Source organism: Lepidochelys kempii, chromosome 2, assembly GCF_965140285.1.
Source record: "Lepidochelys kempii isolate rLepKem1 chromosome 2, rLepKem1.hap1, whole genome shotgun sequence".
In the NCBI taxonomy this organism is placed as follows: domain Eukaryota; kingdom Metazoa; phylum Chordata; order Testudines; family Cheloniidae; genus Lepidochelys; species Lepidochelys kempii.
Window position 1 is genome coordinate 113869847 of NC_136381.1, and position 19555 is coordinate 113889401.

General features: G+C 41.7%; 1 protein-coding gene across 20 annotated transcripts in view; it reads right to left on the minus strand.

Annotated features, from left to right (window-relative positions):
- The window catches only part of HIVEP1 (HIVEP zinc finger 1), a 187235-nt gene that overhangs the window by 99898 nt on the left and 67782 nt on the right, over positions 1 to 19555 (minus strand). For 3 of the 20 annotated variants that reach the window (XM_073332048.2, XM_073332042.2, XM_078851618.1), the window contains one exon: positions 2434 to 2941. The exons of the other annotated variants lie outside the window; for them this stretch is intronic. In XM_073332048.2, coding sequence (XP_073188149.2) covers positions 2434 to 2503 — 70 coding nt within the window. In that variant the 5' untranslated portion in view covers positions 2504 to 2941. The remainder of the gene's footprint in view (positions 1 to 2433; positions 2942 to 19555) is intronic. 20 annotated transcript variants of the gene reach the window in all.

Here is a 19555-nt window from a genome sequence, read left to right on the forward strand (position 1 = left end):
TACTAACAACAAACTACATAAACTTCAGTGATTAAAAATTGAAATCTCCCACTTTTAGTAGGTCATTTTAAAAGGCTTGATAGTTGTAATTTAATTGCTTTATATGTTATGGTAAGCAAAGGATTCAGAAATTACTATTGTTCCATACAAAATTTAGCATAAGCACAAAGACAGACTTGGTGACAGTTGTCAAAAACAAACCTGGACAAAAAAGGGAAAAAAAGACAAAGACACCACCCTGAGTTACCACTAGGAGTCAGCTCTGTACAGGTCAGGACTATAAGTACTTGAGTTTATTCAATATTTATAGAATACTGTATAGAAAACGAATACTTGTGGCACCTTAGAGACAAACAAATTTATTTGAGCATAAGCTTTCATGAGCTACAGCTCACTTCATCGGATGCATTCAGCTGTAGCTCACGAAAGCTTATGCTCAAATAAATTTGTTAGTCTCTAAGGTGCCACAAGTCCTCCTTTTCTTTTTGCAGATACAGACTAACACGGCTGCTACTCTGAAACCTGTATAAAAAACCTAATGTTATAGGAAGTTTTAACAATCACTTATTTTCCATGTGTGCAGGACAGAGTAATGCAATCTTCCTAGTACATTATGTATCTAAATTGTTTGCATGAAAAATGCTTCTTCTCAGATAGTTAAGTTACTGCCTGATCTGCTAAGGGAGCAGTCTTTATCAAAATATTATGAAACTGAGACAGAGTTAAACAGAAAGCAAATCACAATGCTTATTTGAACTACTCAAACACGTTGATGGATTGTAGATTAACTGTAACCACTCAGGAACAGACCTAGATGTCACTGCAGACAGCTCACAGTCAAGAACTATTAATGCACAACAGCAGTCAAAAATGTAAACAAGATGTCAGGCAGTATTAAAAAAAAGACAGACAATACTACGACAAATATTATAGTGCCATTAGTACTACGATCAGTGTAGGATACAGCAAACAAGATATAGCAAAAGTACACAAGGTCCAAAGAAGGGCAATAAAAATTGTCAAAAGTACGGAAAGGCTTCAATACGTGGGGAGACTAAACATTTCTCTAATCTTAATTTACAGAGATGTAAAAGAGTTGATATAATATAGGTATACAAAATAATAAGAGACATATAGACAGTCAACAGGAGCACTCCTGTTTACCCTCTCTTATAAGAGCAAAGACAAACCATTGGGGGAAAAAAAGACAAATTTGAAGACCAATAAATATGATCTCGAAATGTTTAATATCATGAAGTTCATCTTAGTAGTTGAGCATCTTTCAAGCTTCATTTATTTTAAAAGTATATCTTAATTCTCTTCCAACTTGTTTTAAAAATATATAATTGTTAGACCTAGCTTTTACACTGAGTTATCAGTTTTCTTTAGAATGGAATAAAGATAAATCCTTTTTTACAATACATAGTCAATCAGCTTGTGGAATTCACTACCACCTGACATTATTGAGACTGAGAACTTAGCAGGGTACAAAAAGGAACTCGGCATATATAGTTACCCTAGCTAGATTAAAAATGTTCAGGGGAGAGACTACTGAATGCCTGGGGTTAAGAAGAAATATTCTGGCCTATAGGCTGTTATTACATAATTGTCCATTATGGATGTTTTACAGCATCCCTCTGAATCATTTGGTACTAGCTAAAGTTGGAAAAAGGATTTCACATTAGATGGACCACTAGATTTTTGTTTTAAAGAAAAGAAAAGCAAGTTTAAAATAATTTTGGTTGCTTCAGAAGCTGACATCCTTGGTTTTGCTTTATATGAGGTATCATTAGATGCACAGTGGACAAATGTCTATTACCATCTCATGGCATCCCCTCCATGAGTAGCATCAACCAAAATGAAAGCAGACAAAAAAAAAAAAAAAAGAAAAGAAAAGAAAAACGTGGAACAGGCTCATGTTTTAAATGCAATCTGACTGAAAGAGCTGTCCTCTAATGGGGCCCCTTTTAGGGCCAGCACCAGAAACCCTAGACCTGGGACTGTTCCTCAAGATGTTGCATTTTAATACCAAGGAAATATCGACAGTGAAAAGAGCTCTCTTTCTCCACTTAGTTACAAACACTGAAACACACATTATCTTGCTTCAGGAGATGTGCAGCTTCCAGTTGCAGGCTATACCGTCATGGGTCATCACCATCACAAGCAGTTTGGAATGCCATCTTAGAGAAGGGCTGTCACCATGTCAACATCTGTAGAGCCCTCTGCGGATACAACTTTATATTCGCAGATGCGGATATCCATGGATATAAAGTGGATATCTATGAAGCTGCAGGGCTCTACCAGGAATCGCAGCAGCGAAAGCAGCAGTATGTCAGGCCACCGCTCGCAGGAGCCAGCGCCCAGCCCAGGCAGCTCCTCCGGTGTGGCTGTACCACCCCCAGCCCTGCCCACTGGGGCCAGCACTAGACTCACCAGCAGCTTTCGCTGGTCGTGCTAGTGTTCGTAAGCGGCTTGCACGCTCCCGAACAGGAGTCCCTTCCATACAGTGGTTTGCATCTCCTGCAGAGTTCTAAACATGTGGTCCAAATGACTTCATAGAATGGAAGGCAAAAAAGGTAAACAAACCTATGCTGATTAATGTCTACAACCCTTCATCAGTTAACTGGCCAAACCCAGCTCTGCCCACCCTTCTAGGATCTTCCATCTACTGTGGTGACATCAATTCCCACAATGTCCATCTGTGATATCCTGAAAACAGCGCAGACAGAGAATGATTAACGGAGCGGACTTCAGCCGCTGACCTACAACTCTTCTATGATCCAAAGCAAATGCCAAGCTTTCACAGTAGCAGATGGGTAACAGGCTCTTCATCCAACATTGTCTTTTCATCTTCCAGGCAACTGGTTCCAGTGGTCAAAAGTGGAAGATGCTTGAAGCTTTCCCAAAGTCTCAGCATGGGCTCTCTTTGATCACCACGGGCCTGTGGATATCAACAACAAAACAGCTTACAGAAGGCCCAGTGGAATTATCGGAAAGCTCAGTGGGAGGTCTTTCAAGCAGAACTAGAGATGTCAGTCAGTGAACTGGCCCTGAACTTCACATGTCCAGGCAATATTAAACAACTCCTACCAAACTTCTGCAAATTAGTTCAAGCAGCTGCTTAAAAACCTGATCCCTAGAGCACTGGTTTTCAAGCTGTGGGGCAAGGGGAACCTAAGAGGTTATCGGGGGCAAAGGGGAGTGCGAAGACCTGACTGGTTAAGAATTTTTTCTTGTTTCTTCAAAATATTGTTGATAAAATAAGAATTCCTCTCACTAGTTGAGTCTCCAGCTTCAGCTCCTGCTGTGAAGCCAGAAGAACAAGAAGAAAAGAGAGACGAGGAGTGAGGGACACAGCCTCTCCCTACGTAGGAAGTGTATGTGTGGAGGAGGGCTTTCCAGCTTACTGGCCTCTTTGAGGCATGCTCTCCCTTGAGAGCTAGTTCCTCCCTACCTGCACAGGCTCTTGTGCGTGCATGCCAGGGATCGCACCAGGGCCCAGGGCATGAGAAGGGGGGGTGCAGCCAGACTGCATTCTGATTGGGCCACCCACCTGAAGAATGTCCTAGGCAAGGCACTAGGACATCCTGGCCAGGATGGGGTCCTGGACCCCTCACATCCATGGACATATTGTCTCTTAGAAAGAGGGGGGTGCACATGAGATTCAAATCTCTCAAAGGGGCGCAGAAAAAACAAATAAACAAAAACAAAACAAAAAAACTATGGGACCTCTGCCCTAGAAGCTATCGCTGTTCCTATGTGGCCAGAGGCAATTAATCTCTACCAGGAATTAAAATCTGCTGTTACTAAGAGCAAGGAACTCAATCCATTACTCGCACAAACCAGGCATGATTGATGGAGAGAGAAAGTCACAAAGACAGACTTTACTCGTTCTAGCCAAAAAACGTAGCAGATCATCAAAAGACTTCCTGGAGATTCCAGCCTCAGCAAAAAGAGAGCTTCCAGGTCACCACAATCATCATCACACCCAGCTAGTGGCTAATGGTCACATACAGAACTTGGGTAGGTCTTTCAGCTGTGAAGATTATATAAATATGGAGTTTCTACTTCACCTAGGACCAAAAGCTGGCTGCTTTGGTTCCTCAACCAGTGTCTCCAGGATAATTGCATCCCATAAATCTGGTGCAGGGCAAAGTTCGTAGACATTCTGAAACCAGGAAAACCACTGGAAAATCTTAAGAGCTATGGAACCACCTATCTCTTTTGTGTCACATACAAGCTATGGAGAGACTGACTCTGAGGCATATCAATAAGACTATTGAATCACAACTGCCCTTCATTCAGTCTAGCTTCAGACAAGGACTGCATAACCAAGATCAAGTCATTTGCCTAACACAAGACATCGAAGATGCCTTCGAGAAGGGCAAGAAAGTTGGCGCCGTTCTGGTTGATCTGTCACATCCATAGGATACTGTTGACCAGCAAGTTGTTGCAGATTATTTCTTGGTGCGGTTCATTAAGTAAACGATAACAAATCAAAGCCTCTTTTTGAAAACTGGAGACAGTCAGCCAACTTAGGCATCTCCATAATGCAAGGATCTGTTCCACCTCTTCTCCTTTTAGACATATGCATTTATGACCTAACAACAACTAAGGCTAATAAGTACATATATGTAGATAACATATAACTTGCTGATGTGGTAAACAAATACACAATACTGAAGAGCCGCTCATCCAGAACATGAATGCTCTGGCCATTTGCCTTCGTCAGCAGAGACTTATATTATGTGAGTCTAAAACGGTGGCCACAACCTTCTATCTGAAGAACTGCCCAGACATCCAACCCATACAGGCAGTGTTAAGGATTTCACTCCCTTTCCAGCCAGCTGACACTTACTTAGGAGTGAAACTGGACTGCACTCTAACATATTGGTCCTATCTAGAATAAGTGAAGAAAAAGATCACCTCCCACATTTCCTTGATCCAGAAGCTAGCCAGGACATCCTGGGGAGCTCAGGCAAGTGTTTTACAAACCTCAATCCTAGTACTGGTGTTTGCTCCAATGGAATATTGTGGAGCAGTTTGGGACAGAAGTTGGCATAGGTGTCTCGATCTGGAACTGAATACAGCCACCCATGCCATTAGTGGTTGTCTTAGCCACACATTAACGTAAAATGTATATGTGTTGACTCATCTTCTGCAGAACTTCGATGAGATGCTGTTTCCCTTAAAACTGCAAGAGGGCTATGACAGATGAAAACAGCCTGCTGCATGCAAGGCTAACAATGGTTCCAATGGGGGCAAATAAGCAATACACACTTCCTATAAGATCTGCCCACCTCCAGAAGAAAACACCTACATTTGCAGTTCCTGCTGACTTGCCATGACTGAATTCTAAACAACCTTTTGTAACAAACATTCATGTCCAGTGCTAATGGCTTAGTGCCAACCTTGGATGAACAACAGAACATCAGGGCCAACAGCTATGTCCTCACAGAGTGGCAGAAACTCTGGGACAGAGAGACAGGTATGCAGATGAATTTCAGAATCCCTAACTCACATCACCTTTTGCAATCTGGAACGCATATCCTGGACCAGACTTAACAGGCTCCTGCTGGGAATAGCAAGAATGGCAGCCACAATGCAGATATGCTTGGCCCAGTTTTCATGGCATGACTATGCAGCAGCACTGCAGACTAACAAACAACTAGAAGTGCACAGTCAGAAGACTGCAACCCCTCGCTACCTTGATGATGCAGCAGTTAGATGGCTAAACAATCTAGATATCAACTTGTGACACACATGAAAAAAGATTACATACATAGTACTACAGTGCACCTGTACCACAGATTCAGGAACCACTTTAACCCTTTTGTGAGAAAGCATAACCAAAAAGGTTATGAGAAGGTACAGAAATTGTACTTTCACTATATGTTTTTTCTTCACAGACCCTGCAGTAATTCACAATATTGCCACCACAGATATCAAGTGAAATTGTTTAATTATGTCTAGTTTGGGGGCAAGATTGGGACCACAAGATACTACAATAACCCAACTGCCTAGTAGTGCTTCATTAAAAAAACCAAACCAAACCAAAAACTTATTCAACATTAAAAAAAAGTTTTCTGTATCATCAAAAGCAATGTAGAAGCCACCTATTGTATTGTCAAATCAAAGGATTCATTTTTGAAGTATGTTTCCAAATACAAGAGTATTAAACTATATGGGGGAAGGGCTCCCTTTTGTTATACCAAAATGTTTAGCTTATACTTCACTCAGAAATTCTACCCTATGGCTTTCTTACTTTGTTTCCCATTTATGTTATTGAGGGCACTTATCCTACCAATGGTGAACCAGGTTTTCATTTAAAAAAACAGATTTCAAAACTGCTAGCCTATTTGTCTGGGTTTTGTTATATGTAAAACATGGACCGCTATTATGTTCCATCCAAAATATATCTTAATGAGTGCAAACAATGAAAGGACTGCTGTCCAGACTGGTAGACCTAAAGGGGATTTACAATATTTATTTTGGGTTACACTTGTTCATGTGATAACAGCCACTTAATGCTGTGCCATCCCTTGCACTGTACCCATTGTTTCCTTGGTTCTGAGTAGCAGATCACTGAAATATAGAAAAAAAAGGAGTGCTTAGGGGAGCACAAGTCTCCTATTTCAATACATGGCCCGCTCACAGGACATGAGCACATAAACAAAATCCAGGGATGGCTGGTTAACCATCAAGCAATCTTTAAAATTAAATAAAAAAGCAATATACTAAAATGCCTAGGCAAAAGAGTACTATAACAAGAACGCTGTGACTTAACTCCAAAGGCTCTTGATTTTACTGTTTTGTCTTACTCTGACCCGGCACTAAAACATTACTTAGCTCCATATCACTCTGTCTATATATATATGGGGGGGGGGGGGGTTGTGTCTCTCTCACTCACTATAATAAGACTACAGCAGTTCATGATGCTTACTGCGTAAGGCTAAACCCAAGTGCAGTTTATTACCTTTTACAATCCACTTGTAGGTTTTTAACTGTAGTGATTTGGGAACAAGTTTTGCATTTTTATTACTTATAATTAAATACATACTTAGTTTCTATTACTATTGTTTTAAATGAGAAAAAAATATAATTAACTGGGATTTTAAGACTTCTCAAATTGGTACTAATCAAAAGATTGTTTTGACCTTAAAACCACATTAAAATTTAAAATTTAATATATGTGTCATTTAGAGGAAGATTTTGCTGTACATGTCAGTATACTGGATGTATTTTTGGCTTACTTTTTAAATATAGTTTTCCTTTAATTATATATGTTTTCAAACCAGTTATATAAAAATATGTAAAATTAATTCCTATTGTTAGAGACACAAAGTGGGTGAGGTAATATCTTACTAACTTCCGTTGGTAGGGTTGCCAACTTTCTTCTCACACAAAACTAAACACCCTTGCCCTGTCCCCTATCCCGCCCCTCCTGAGACTCTGCCCAGGCCCTACCCTTTCTCTGAGGCACCATCCCCACTCACTCCACCCCCCTGCCCAGCTCACTCTCACCACCCTCACTCACTCGCTATTTTCACCGGACAGGCTCAGGGGGCTGGCATGCACGAGGGGGTGAGGGCTCCGGCTGTGGCCGGAAATTAGGAGTTTAGAGTGCAGGGGGGAGCTCCAGGATGAGGCAGTGGGTTGGGATGCAAGAGGGGATGAGGGCTCTGGTTGGGGGTGTACGTTCTGGGGTGGGGCCAGGGATGAGGGGTTTGGGGTGTAGGAGGGTGCTCCAGGCTGCAACAGAGGGGTTCGAAGGGCAGGAGGAGGATCGGGGTTGGGGTACAGGCTCCAGGCAGCACTTACCTCAAGCAGCTCCCGGAAGCAACGGCATGTCCCCTTCTGGCTCCTATGTGGAGGTGCGGCCAGGAGGCTCTGCACGCTGCCTCATCTGCAAGCACCACCCCCTCAGCTCCCATTGGCCAGGAACCACGGTGGGGGAGGTGCTTGGGTTGGGGACAGCGTGAGGAGCCCCCGGCTGCCCCTATGCGTAAGGGCCGGAGAAGGGACATGCCAGCTGCTTCCCATGAGCTGCGCAGAGCCTAGCAGGGAGCCTGCCAGCCCTGCTGCGCAGCATCGCCAACCAGACACTCAACAGTCCGGTCAGCACCATAGCTGCCAGGATCCCTTTTTGACCGGATGTTCCAGTCAAAAACCGGATACCTGGTCACCCTATCCGTTGGTCAGAGAGAGAAGCACAACATTTGAGATAAACAATATGTAAAACTAAAACTGCAGATATGAAATTCAGCAAAACAATGGAATCATAACTCAATTTATTCATTTGTTTTTGACAAGCTGAGTATTTTTCTCTGGGAGGCCATTTTGCTAAATTAAGCAATGTGTTAACCTTCTTTGTTGTTCTGCAAAACCGTCCAAATTTGATATACTGAAAAATATTAAATTTTACTTTTAAATATAATTATACTGGGTGTGATGCTTAAAATAAAATTTCACTGAAGTTTCCTTTATTTATATTAAAGCTAAAAGTGATTGGTATTCTTCACATATACAACTATAGTATAAGCAAACAGTGACATCTATTTGTTAGTTGTGTGCACTGTACCATAACATACATTTGAAAATGTTACAACTGACTTAGTCTACATCTTTTCTGTAAATTTCATAACCAAGGACACTGTACGAAATGGAGTCAATAGACATTTGCATTTATGAGAATACCGATTTTTAAATGCCCTATGGATATATACAGAGAAGGCACAAGTTAAACATGACCATCATTTCCAATGTCTAAGTATTACACCAGCGGTTCTCAAACTTTAGCAACCCAACAACCCCCATTTTGACTTAAAAATTTTTGGGGACCTCCAAGCCCCGCCGCTCAGCCCTTGGCCCACCCCCTTCCCCTAGGCCACACCACTGCCCCAACCCCTGCTCCAAGGCCATGCCCCCGCTCACTCCACCCCCCCCCCCATCACATGCTCGCCTCCACCCTCACTCACTTTCACCAGGCTGGGGCCCCTAAGGGGTTGGGGTGCAGTAAATGGTATAAATTAGTTTATTACTGAACAAGTTTCACTGTCTTGCAACTTCCTAGTCAGTATTCCTCCTCCATTTTCAATAAGTGCTAGGATTTGTTGAGTTGCTGCTCTGATGATCGGGAGATTGCTGAGCAATGTTTGGTCACCGAGTTGATGGCATTAGTCATGAACTCTCACTTAACAGAGTGGGCCCCGTGCCATCTTCCACACAGGTATGGAGCAGATGCAGCTGCATGCGACTTGTGGATACCCAGCTGAATACAGTGGTGCAATGCATTACAGGAACTCTTAAGTCATCTCCAACACCCTGGCCACCTGTTCTAAGAATCGCTCCCCTGCTGATACACCGAACTGCTGCAACAGTCCACAAAGCTCAGTGAATCCAGGAAAACAGATGTTTTCCTATTCACCAAGACTTTGACAATGTCCTCCTGCAACGTCTTAAAGTCCTGCAAGCCTTTCTGGGAACATTAGTTTAGCCTCATACAACCAGGCTACGATCAGAAGGAGGCTTGGAAAGCAGATGGGGCTAAACAAGACTTAAAAAATAAGCACCTTGTGGCGGATTCCACGCAGAAGGTTCCTGGGTTTGACCTTCCACAGTCATCTTGGTCAACTCTGAACCGAATTTGAACCAACCATGGTAGATGCAGATATCTAATGCACAAATGGAAAATCAAGGACTCCCCGGTGTGCAAGTGTAGTTCCCATCGAACATATCACTACCTACTGCCCAATTTATAAATATGGAGGAGGCATTACTACAATAAATTCTGCTATTCCTGATGTAGCCATTTGGCACCGATCAACTTCAGGTGAAATTGTAGTTGCTGCTCTACACCAGCCACATGAAAGAAGTAGTAGTAAATGCTAGTAGTGCATTTTGGTTGCAACTCCCAGACCCTTGTGAGCTTAGACAGTTCCTGTGAACTTTCCTCTAGTGCAAGTCACTAAGTGAGAATCTGTTAATGGCATCTGATGGACTGGAAGTTCTATTGGCATTCTTAACTTGTAATCTTGTTGGGTCAAGGACCATCTTTTCGTTATATGCGGTACCTATCATAAGAGGGCTGTCATCCTTGGTTAGTGGCTTCTAGATGTTACTGTAATACAAACAATAATAATCTGCCTATGTAGCTACTGGACCTGCTGATTGTAACATCAGTTTGAAGTCTCTAGCTCCTTTTGGACTCCCCAGTGCTTTTGGATACTCAAATATACACTGAAAAAGGCTCACTTAGAGCTGTGCCAAAGACTGTGCTCCATTCTATCAGACATAGATATGTCTATGGCAATCCCATATACTTGTGACCTCCACGGATGCATATACAGTAACTCGTGATCTATCTATATCCAAAGCCCACTGAAGTAAGTAGAGAGAGATTCCCAGTGTTTTCAAATGGGCTTTGCATCATGCCCTATGTCTAGGAATGAATCCACACACCTTGAAAAAAACTAACTAGTATAAAATACAGCATTCCATTTACTTAGTAGCACTACCATGGTGAACATATCACCCTGGTGCTCTAAATACAGAGTTCAGTTTAATCTCTGATCTAAAATTCAAAGACTGTGATTTAGTATGCTGGATTACCCTTTGATGCAGACTTTATCATAACATTCGTATCTGTTCTTCATGGCCAAATACCATTTTGAGCTGTAGCAAAAGGCTCTTTTCTTCACTGACTCTCTCTCTTTCCAAATGGAGATATAAACAGTCCAAGAAGCTGACTTGTGAGAGAGTAGACTCAACCATGTCTCAGAGGTGCTGTCATCTTTAATCAGTGATATGGCAGCAAGGGCAGTTGTCTCCGGCACTGAAGCTTGCTAGCATATATAGCTGCATTTTTCATCAGAAGCTTGAGGACCTGCCATAGGATGGAGAGATTCTCTTTGGAGGCAAGGGTGGAAACGGAGGAGGTTCTCATGAAGGCCAAGGTCACCCTTAAGTCAGCCTATAGACCTGCAAGTGAACAATCTTCCCCATGTATATATAGAGAAAGGGAAATTCACTGGCCACGAAGCCAACTTACATTTTTAATGGGATTCCAGGGTTTCCACTATACCAGACTGAAAGCATTCTTCCTCCTTTCCAGCAAAAGCCTTCCTGCACGAGAGGCTTCTGCCACCCCCCTCCTGGCCTTGAAATCTGTGAGTGGCCCTGGTTATCTTGGGCATCTGGGTACTCTGTATTAGTCAGTAAAGTTACAAAAATGGAGAAATTTCTCCTAGTCACAGCTTGCCACTTCAGGAATGCTGTTGAGTTCAGCAATATCAGGAGGAGACAGTACAGAAAATTCACTGCATCCTCAAAAGAATGCTAGTAAGATAATGACACCACACCTAAGAGGTGTCATATTATATTTTTTGTACTCCCTCATATTCAAAAGGAGAGAGAGGCTCTGTCCTAGCCAATCCTGCGCATTGGAACTCCTTAATTTTTACCGTGTGAAACCTCTTTCTCCTTTAATAGCCTTGGAGTTCAGGGTTTCTTTCCCATGTTGCTGAAGGAGAGAGAGGGGTAAGCTGGCCAGGATAGTCCCTGTTCTTTATTTCCCATACTTTCCAAATGGCTGCTTTGCTGGAGGAAAGAAAAGAGGCTAGGGAAGCTCCAATTCAAAGCTGGATAGAGCTAGACATTAAAGTACTGGCTGTCACTTTGGTAGCTACTCTCAAAATGCAGTCTGAAGAAAAGGGAGGAAAAGTGTAGAGGTGTAAAAGCAGCAGTCATTGAAGCAGTATGGTACACTGAACCTCATTTTCAAAATCACAGTGCAGTGAGCACACATGAAACAACTGTGTAGCACAGCGTTTCTCAAACTAGGGTCTGTAGACCCCTCGGGGTCCCCAAAGGTACTCCAGGGGGTTCGCGAGCCCCATTGATCAACTCCTCCCCTCTCCGTCCCTCGCTCCCAGCACCTCTTCATGCTGGGGAAGCTGGAAGGGAGGGGAAAGAGCAGGGACCCTTCCCCCGCACCGCTCCCCAAAGCGGCCAGCACACCCATGCGGCCCGGGGGAGGGGAAAAGGTGGCCTCCGCGCGCTGCCCCCAGCCCAAATGGCGACTCTGCAGCTCCCATTGGCTGGGAACTGCAGCCAATGGGAGCTGTGGGGATGGTGTCTGCAGGCAGGGGCAGTGCATGGAGACCCCCTGCCCCTCCCCCTGCCTAGGAGCCACGCCAGTTGCTTTCGCGAGTCACCCAAGGTAAGAGCTGCCCTCCTCATCCCCTCCCACTCCCCAATGCACTGCCCCAGCCCAGAGCCTGCACTCAAGCTCCCTCCCAGAGCCTGTGCTCCTCACTCCCTCCCACACCCAAACTCCAAGATTATTTATTTTAAAAAGGGAAAATCCTAGTTAAAACAGAGTTTTCAAAAAATAGAATATACCACAGATAGTTGAGGAAAGCACTTCAAACTACCTCCATACCTGGGACCGAGTGTAACATTTTATCAATTATGGGTCTGTGGACGTACTCATCACAGTATGGAAATAGGCACCCACATTCCAATATATGGTTTGCGCATCGGATGCACAACATGACATCAGCTCTTTCAAATCTATGTAACATAGAAGAGGCAATGAAAGTCTCAACTTAACAACAGATGTTGACTTGAGTCAACTTTCTTTGTTACTACTTAAGAGAAAAAATAATACTAACCCGCATAAGGGAAAATAAAAATGAATTTTAATGTAAATTGGAACAAAATTGGAGTTGTCATGCTTTGCAAGTCCAATTTCCATTACATTTCTCTTGTTCAATCTGTGTAACCAAAAATATATTTAAAAAAACATTCTAAGCCTCTGTTAAGCAACTTGTGAACATGAACAAGATAAGTGGAAGAGAGAATAAATAATAGTATACCAAGTAACTGTCAAAATGCTGCTGTAAGCAGAGTATCAGAAGTAATGTTGCCATATCAAACAATTGACTGACACAGTATATTATAAATAACATTTGGGCTTGCTTTGCAGATTTCTTTTTTGTTTCATCAAGTCAAGTCTTGGGTACAACACAACATTTACAGGATTTTGTTTTAATAATATGTCAGTGTTTTATTTATTTTAAAAATACAATTTAAAAGAGGATCTTGCAAAATCATTGGTGATACCAGAGTAAAGCTTGGTTGTTGGGTGTAGTGTGCTGGTTGGTGGCTCTGATATACAGGAGGTCAGATTAAATGATCTGGGGGTCCCTTCTGACCTTGAACTCAAGGATTCTAATAAATTCATGTAGCAGAAAAGAGACAGAGCTACAGTAAATCTCACTGTTGAATGCATATTGGGAATATTCTGTAAAGACTGATAGGAATCTTCACATTCTCTGTCAGTTAATAATATACTGTTAATCCTTGGTGATACAAATTGGATGTGATGTAACAAGATGTAGTGCACTTTAAAATTCACAGACAAAAACTAGGATAAAATAGAGTTAGGGTTGAGAGTAAACGCACCCAGGAAATTCAGGTAAGGTTAAATTTAAAATAAATTCAACACAGCAAGGTATGCAAATACACAGTTGAAGTACCTCAACAACCTTAACTCAGCTCTATAGTGACACCATGAAATAATTGTATGATTAAGGCATATTAGTGTTTTTGATTGTGATGGAATGTGCCCTTGTATTCACATCCTACACACTACTATAATAATCTTTGTACATGACCTATCTTGTGAGATATCATTTGAAAAATCAATTTGCTAATCAGTAATATCATGCTAAAATGCATGTAGCAACATGTTTGTAAAGTTATGAACATAAGCTGAAATCATGACTGAAGTGTGTTTCCAAGATAAGTCTAGGGAGTGGCTAAACCAGTTTCTCAAAGACAAAGGGCAAGCTGATGCCCCCAGCGAGTTGTCAAAAAAGCTATCACTTATCAAGTGGCCATTCTTTGGCAAGAAAGGAGGGCAGGTATAAAGATCTGCAACTTAGCAAAGAAACAGCATGATGTCTCCTTCGTCCACCAGCCCCCTGTATCTTGGTTCTCACCCGGAAATGCTTTTCAAAGAGGGGCTGAAACTATAAAAAGGAGGGGCAAACATCCCAATGCACTCCTCTTTCTCTCTGCCCATCTCATTCTCTCCACCTGAGAAGAAAAAGACAACAGCTGTTGGACTCTGGGGGAGGAGTCCTGACCAGCAAGTTTGTTCAGTAATGCTGTTGGAAGCATGTGGTGAGAAACTTTGCTTTGAATTCTGACCTTTATGCCTCATTGCTTGTACTCACTTAAAATATCTTTGTAGTTAGCTAATAAATGTTTCATTGTTTTATCTAATCCAGTGCGTTTAACTTAAAGTGTCTGCGTAACTCCATTTAAGGTGATAAACGGATGTATATTATTTCTTTAAAGGAATAAGGAACTTAATATATTTGGACTGTCCAGGAGAAGGCTGGGCAATACAAGACATACACTTCCAGGGACAGTCCAGGACTGGTAATGCATTGGGATCACCTTGCAGTATTATACAGACTGGCAAGAGCTAGCATGTAACCCAAGTGTGGCTGGCAGGCTGCAGTTACACACGGACACTCACGGTGTGAACTGCATGCTGGAAGGCTGTTTGGGGGTGGTCCAGCTGGAAGCTATTACCAGTAAGGCATTGTAAGGCACCTAAGGTTGCAGGGCAGGGGTGACACAGCCCCTCACTGGTCTGGATTGTACCCTGGTATGTCACAGTGATCCCAGATTTCTATACCTGGAGATGTTCATACCATCTGAGACTGAAGCCAAGCTGCACTCAGGCAAGAGAGTAGCCTCCTGCACAGTGAGGAGGAGGAGCGTTCAGCTAGTTGGGAATTTTCTGAATAAACATTTTTTCTTGAAAAATGTTGATTCCTCCAAACTGACACTGTTCAGAGGAAAGGATTGGTTCTGATTAATCTCCCAGTTCAGAATTTTTGAAAAAAAGGTTCAAAAAATGTTGAACTGTCCAGTTATGACATTTTCTAAACAAGAAGCTTCATTTTTTTATCTGAAATTACTTTTCTTTTTGAAATTTTAGTTATTTTGTATACTAATAAAAGTTACCTTTTTTAAAAAAGGTTGAAATTGAAATGAAATGTTTCAAAAATTCCCTAAACAAAACATTTTGACCAACTCAAACCAATTTTTGTTTTGGATGGTCAGTTAAAAATTCTGATTTCAACTTGTTGTTTTGTTTTTTGTCTTGAAGGAAACAAATCTGACTTGTCAAAACCTTTGTGGGACAGGTAAACCACTTTCTGCACAGCTCCAGAGAGAGGAACACTCTGAGGAGCAGGTGAAAAGAGGCAGAGACCATTATTGCAAAGGACAGCCTGTGGCTTCAGTTTCTCTGTGAATAATGGGAAATGGCAGCAATTTGAAAGACAGTGATACTTTTTAGAATTCTTTGAAAACTAATTAGCCAGCACTGCTGAAAAAGAAACATTCTATTATGAAGAAAAATGGCCAAAAAAACCCACAAAACAGTACAAAAACAAAAGTTCTTCAAATGTAGCCCATGCAGGACATTTCAATGAGTTAACAATAAGGGAAGCTTAAAGACAATGTTATCTTGTTACTAAGATAATAAGGCATGCACACACACAAATGTTTGGCATCTAGTGCTAAATTTTTACAAGACCCATTTTTAAATTAATCTCAACTGAAACATTCATAGATTTACTTGTAAGGTTTCAGAAAAATTAGTCCACGAAGTCTTACAATTTTGGGAAGGCTAAGTTTTATCTTTCACACAACAAAGAAGATGACTAAAATGTAAAGTTCAACTCAAATTTAAGTGTAGATCTGCAAATGGTGCTTCCACAATATTCACCCTCTCTCTCTGCCATATATACACAGACACACACACTCATTCTATGCATATTTATATATAATTACATATCCAATATGCATATGTATGTTTTCTATTTTTCAGGAAAGAACAATCGCTTTCATACTACCTTCTATTGACTGGAAAAAGTTTGATCAAACTGAAATGCCTTTTTTGGCCCCATACTGCAAGCACTCCACTCCAGCATAAAATCACTATAAGGAGAGGATAGCTGATGAAAAGTCCATGCTCTGGGAACTTAAAAATCTCCAGAACATAGGGAATTATAATGACCAGGGGAAAGCAGAAACTGTTAACCCAGAAAAGCCACGTGTGCCCTAGTTGAAAACCTGACCTCACTGAAGTCAATAGCAACGTGCCGGTGGACTTAATAGAGGCATGACAAAACCTCCTGGCATTCCATAAACTCTTCCAGCACTACAACGCCCACCTATCTATGGAAACTCTTGTTGCTACTTCTACTCCCCAATGGCAAGTGATTCTGTAGACCTGCCAAATTTCACCCAAAGGTGTTACTTCAGATTTCTTCTGGGATCCTACAGTGCAGAGAAAAGCAGGAATGGACTGCAGTGGGAAGTAGTCATCCGTATAGCAATATAAGCAGGTGGCAGGATGCACACCAGCAGCACAAAGCTCTCTACACACAGAGAGCAGGGTGAGGGAGGAAATAACTGCTCTTGACTAAGCAGTCCAAAGAAAGAAATGGAAGGAGTAACACACACATGGGGGGGGAGGGGGGGGAAGAGGGAAGGACTCAGGCACTAGACTGGATCTCAAAGATATCAGACTTTAGTTCGTATGTCTGCCACAGATTCCCAGTGTGACCAAAGGCAAGTGGCAATCTCTCTGTGCCTGAGCTCCCAAACTGTAAAACAGAGATAATATTTCCATACCTCACAGGGCTGTTGTAAGGATAAAGTCATTAATGTTTCTGAGGAGCTCACTTGGTATACTGATGGAGCACAGTATCCACACACATCAGCAATTTACTGCCATCAGCCTACAGGGAAGAAACTTTTGAATTCACTCCTTAATTACTCTTAATATTTTTACAGTGCACACAAAGTTGAAGGCTGTTCACATTTCTGCTATCTGATCATGTGCTACTATCACGCGGCCCTTATGGCGTACTAGCTCCTCACTGAGGCTATGTCTGCACCTTAAACTCTAATCGGCACAGCTGCAGCTGCGCCACTGTAGTGTTTCAGTGTAGACACTCGCTACAATAGTTCTCCCTCACTGTGGTTAATCCCACCCCTGAGACATGTAGCTATACTGATGTAAGTTTTCAGTGTAAACCAGCCCATAGAGAAATTTCTTAGATGTTAAAGTACATATGTAGCCCAAGAATTTCAAAGCTGACTACTGATTTGAGGTGCCCAACTTCAGACACATTAAAGGGGCCTGGTTTTCAGTGACTGGTTGCGCAGAATCTTATGAAAATTGGGGCCTTTTAAAGTTGAGTTACCTAAAATCACAGAGGTCTGCATTGAAAACCTTGACCTCAGAATATATCTTTGTTTTCTTTAGAAAGAATGTACAAACTATTCTAGTAAGCACAATTTATATCATGCTACTTGGAAATTAGTCCTCTTCTAATTGTGTAGAATGTTATTTCAAAATTAAATATCTTAAAAATATAGACCAGAATTTTCAAGAGCACTCAACTTTTGTCTAATTCTGCTCCCAAAGAAACCAATGGTAAAACTCCCATTAACTACAATGGGCACTGAATTAAGCCGATGCTAAATTCTTTTTAAAATCCCACCCATTAATTCTGGGTAAATTTTCTACCAAAGCCTTCTTTTAAAAAAGGGTTCTGTGATAAGAAAGCTTATTATCTGATACAAAGTTCTTGTGCATACCCTATGTGAGGACATTTATTATTGTTTAATGTTTATTTTACACCACCACCCAGAAGGTACAATCAAGATTAAGCCTCACTGTTTTAGGAACCATACAGACATACAAGATGATGTGGTCCCTGTCCCAAAGACCTTAGAACAGTGGTGGACAACCTCTTCCCACAGCTCCCATTGGCCAGGAACGGCAAATCGCAGGAACTGGGAGCTGCAGGAGGACCGTGCCGTGCCTGCAGATGGTCAATGTCAGGAAAATGTCTTGCGGCCCACAATCAGATTACCCTGATGGGCCGCAAGTTGCCCACCACTGCCTTAGACTGTAAAAGATCAGAACAGTATGCTGGGATAAGTTTTTTTTTAAAAGAAATTATTATTATTATTTAGCATTTATTGTATTTTTCTATTACATGATAGTGTGTCGCAATCCGCTCATTCTAGATCTGAAACACTCCACAGTGCCTGATTTGGGAGACCCTCCCTAATTTGGCATGACCCCCCACCTGGCTATTGCAATTTTTTTCTTGGCGAGTAGAACAGTCCATTAGAAGAGCAGACTACCCCACAAACAGCCACAAGCTTCCTTCCCCCTGTTGCTCAGACATTATAAGCTCTCCATAAGTAGGAATTAAAGCAAATTTTACAAAGTATAAAAAAGCTTTCGGATCATTCTGGATCAAACTTGCTATATGAATATATGCTATTATGATATTATATTAAGGGAGAGATTTTCAACAGCATAATTAGGCACCTAATGCCCTTTGTGCCTTTGGAAAATTTCCTCCTAAACAAATTGTCGCTGTCCTTTCATAATCCTCCTCAGCAACTACTTAGGAGACAAGCTAGGAATGGATGAACCAACACAGATATTTCTTCCATTGTTCTAAAGAAGAATACTAGGTTTAGTCATGCCAAGTTCTGTCATGCAGCTTCTCCAATGCCTTCGAGCAGTATTGGGATTTATATTCAAATCACAGTATGCAAAGTACAAAGGAGCCAACAATCCCCATTTGATTAAGGCTGTCATTTATTCTGGTATAATTACATTGACAGTTGCAAAGGTCTCCTATTTTTAAACTGTTTCACAAACATTTAATTCACTTCTCATGATGACAAGTGTTCAGTACACATGCCAACATGATACAGAAATAAGTAAATACTGTTTATATGTAAAGAAATATAAACATCTCAAAAAACACATCTACAAAGAAACACAGAAATGTAGGGCTGGAAGGGACTTCAAGAAGTCATCTAGTCCAGCCCCATGTGCTAAGGCAGGACCAAGTATACCTAGACTATCCCTGACAGGGGTTTGGCAAACCTGTAACAATGTTGGAGATTCCACAACCTCTCTTGGAAGCCTATTCCAGTGCTAACTATGCCTTGTGTTAAAAGAAAAGGAGTACTTGTGGCACCTTAGAGACTAACCAATTTATTTGAGCATTTTGCGAATACAGACTAACACGGCTGCTACTCTGAAACATGCCTTGAGTTAGAAACTTTTACCCCCATCTTCCATGCTGCAGATGAAGCTGATTACTTCTTGTTTCGCCTTCAGCAGACATGGAAAACAATTTATCATGATCCTCCTTATAACAACCCGTAATATATTTGATGACTTATCAGGTGTCATAAATATAAAGGGAAGGGTAAACCCCTTTGAAATCCCTCCTGGCCAGGGGAAAGCTCCTCTCACCTGTAAAGGGTTAAGAAGCTAAAGGTAACCTCGCTGGCACCTGACCAAAATGACCAATGAGGAGACAAGATACTTTCAAAAGCTGGGAGGAGGGAGAGAAACAAAGGGTCTGTCTGTCTATATGCTGGTTTCTGCTGGGGATAGACAAGGAATGGAGTCTTAGAACTT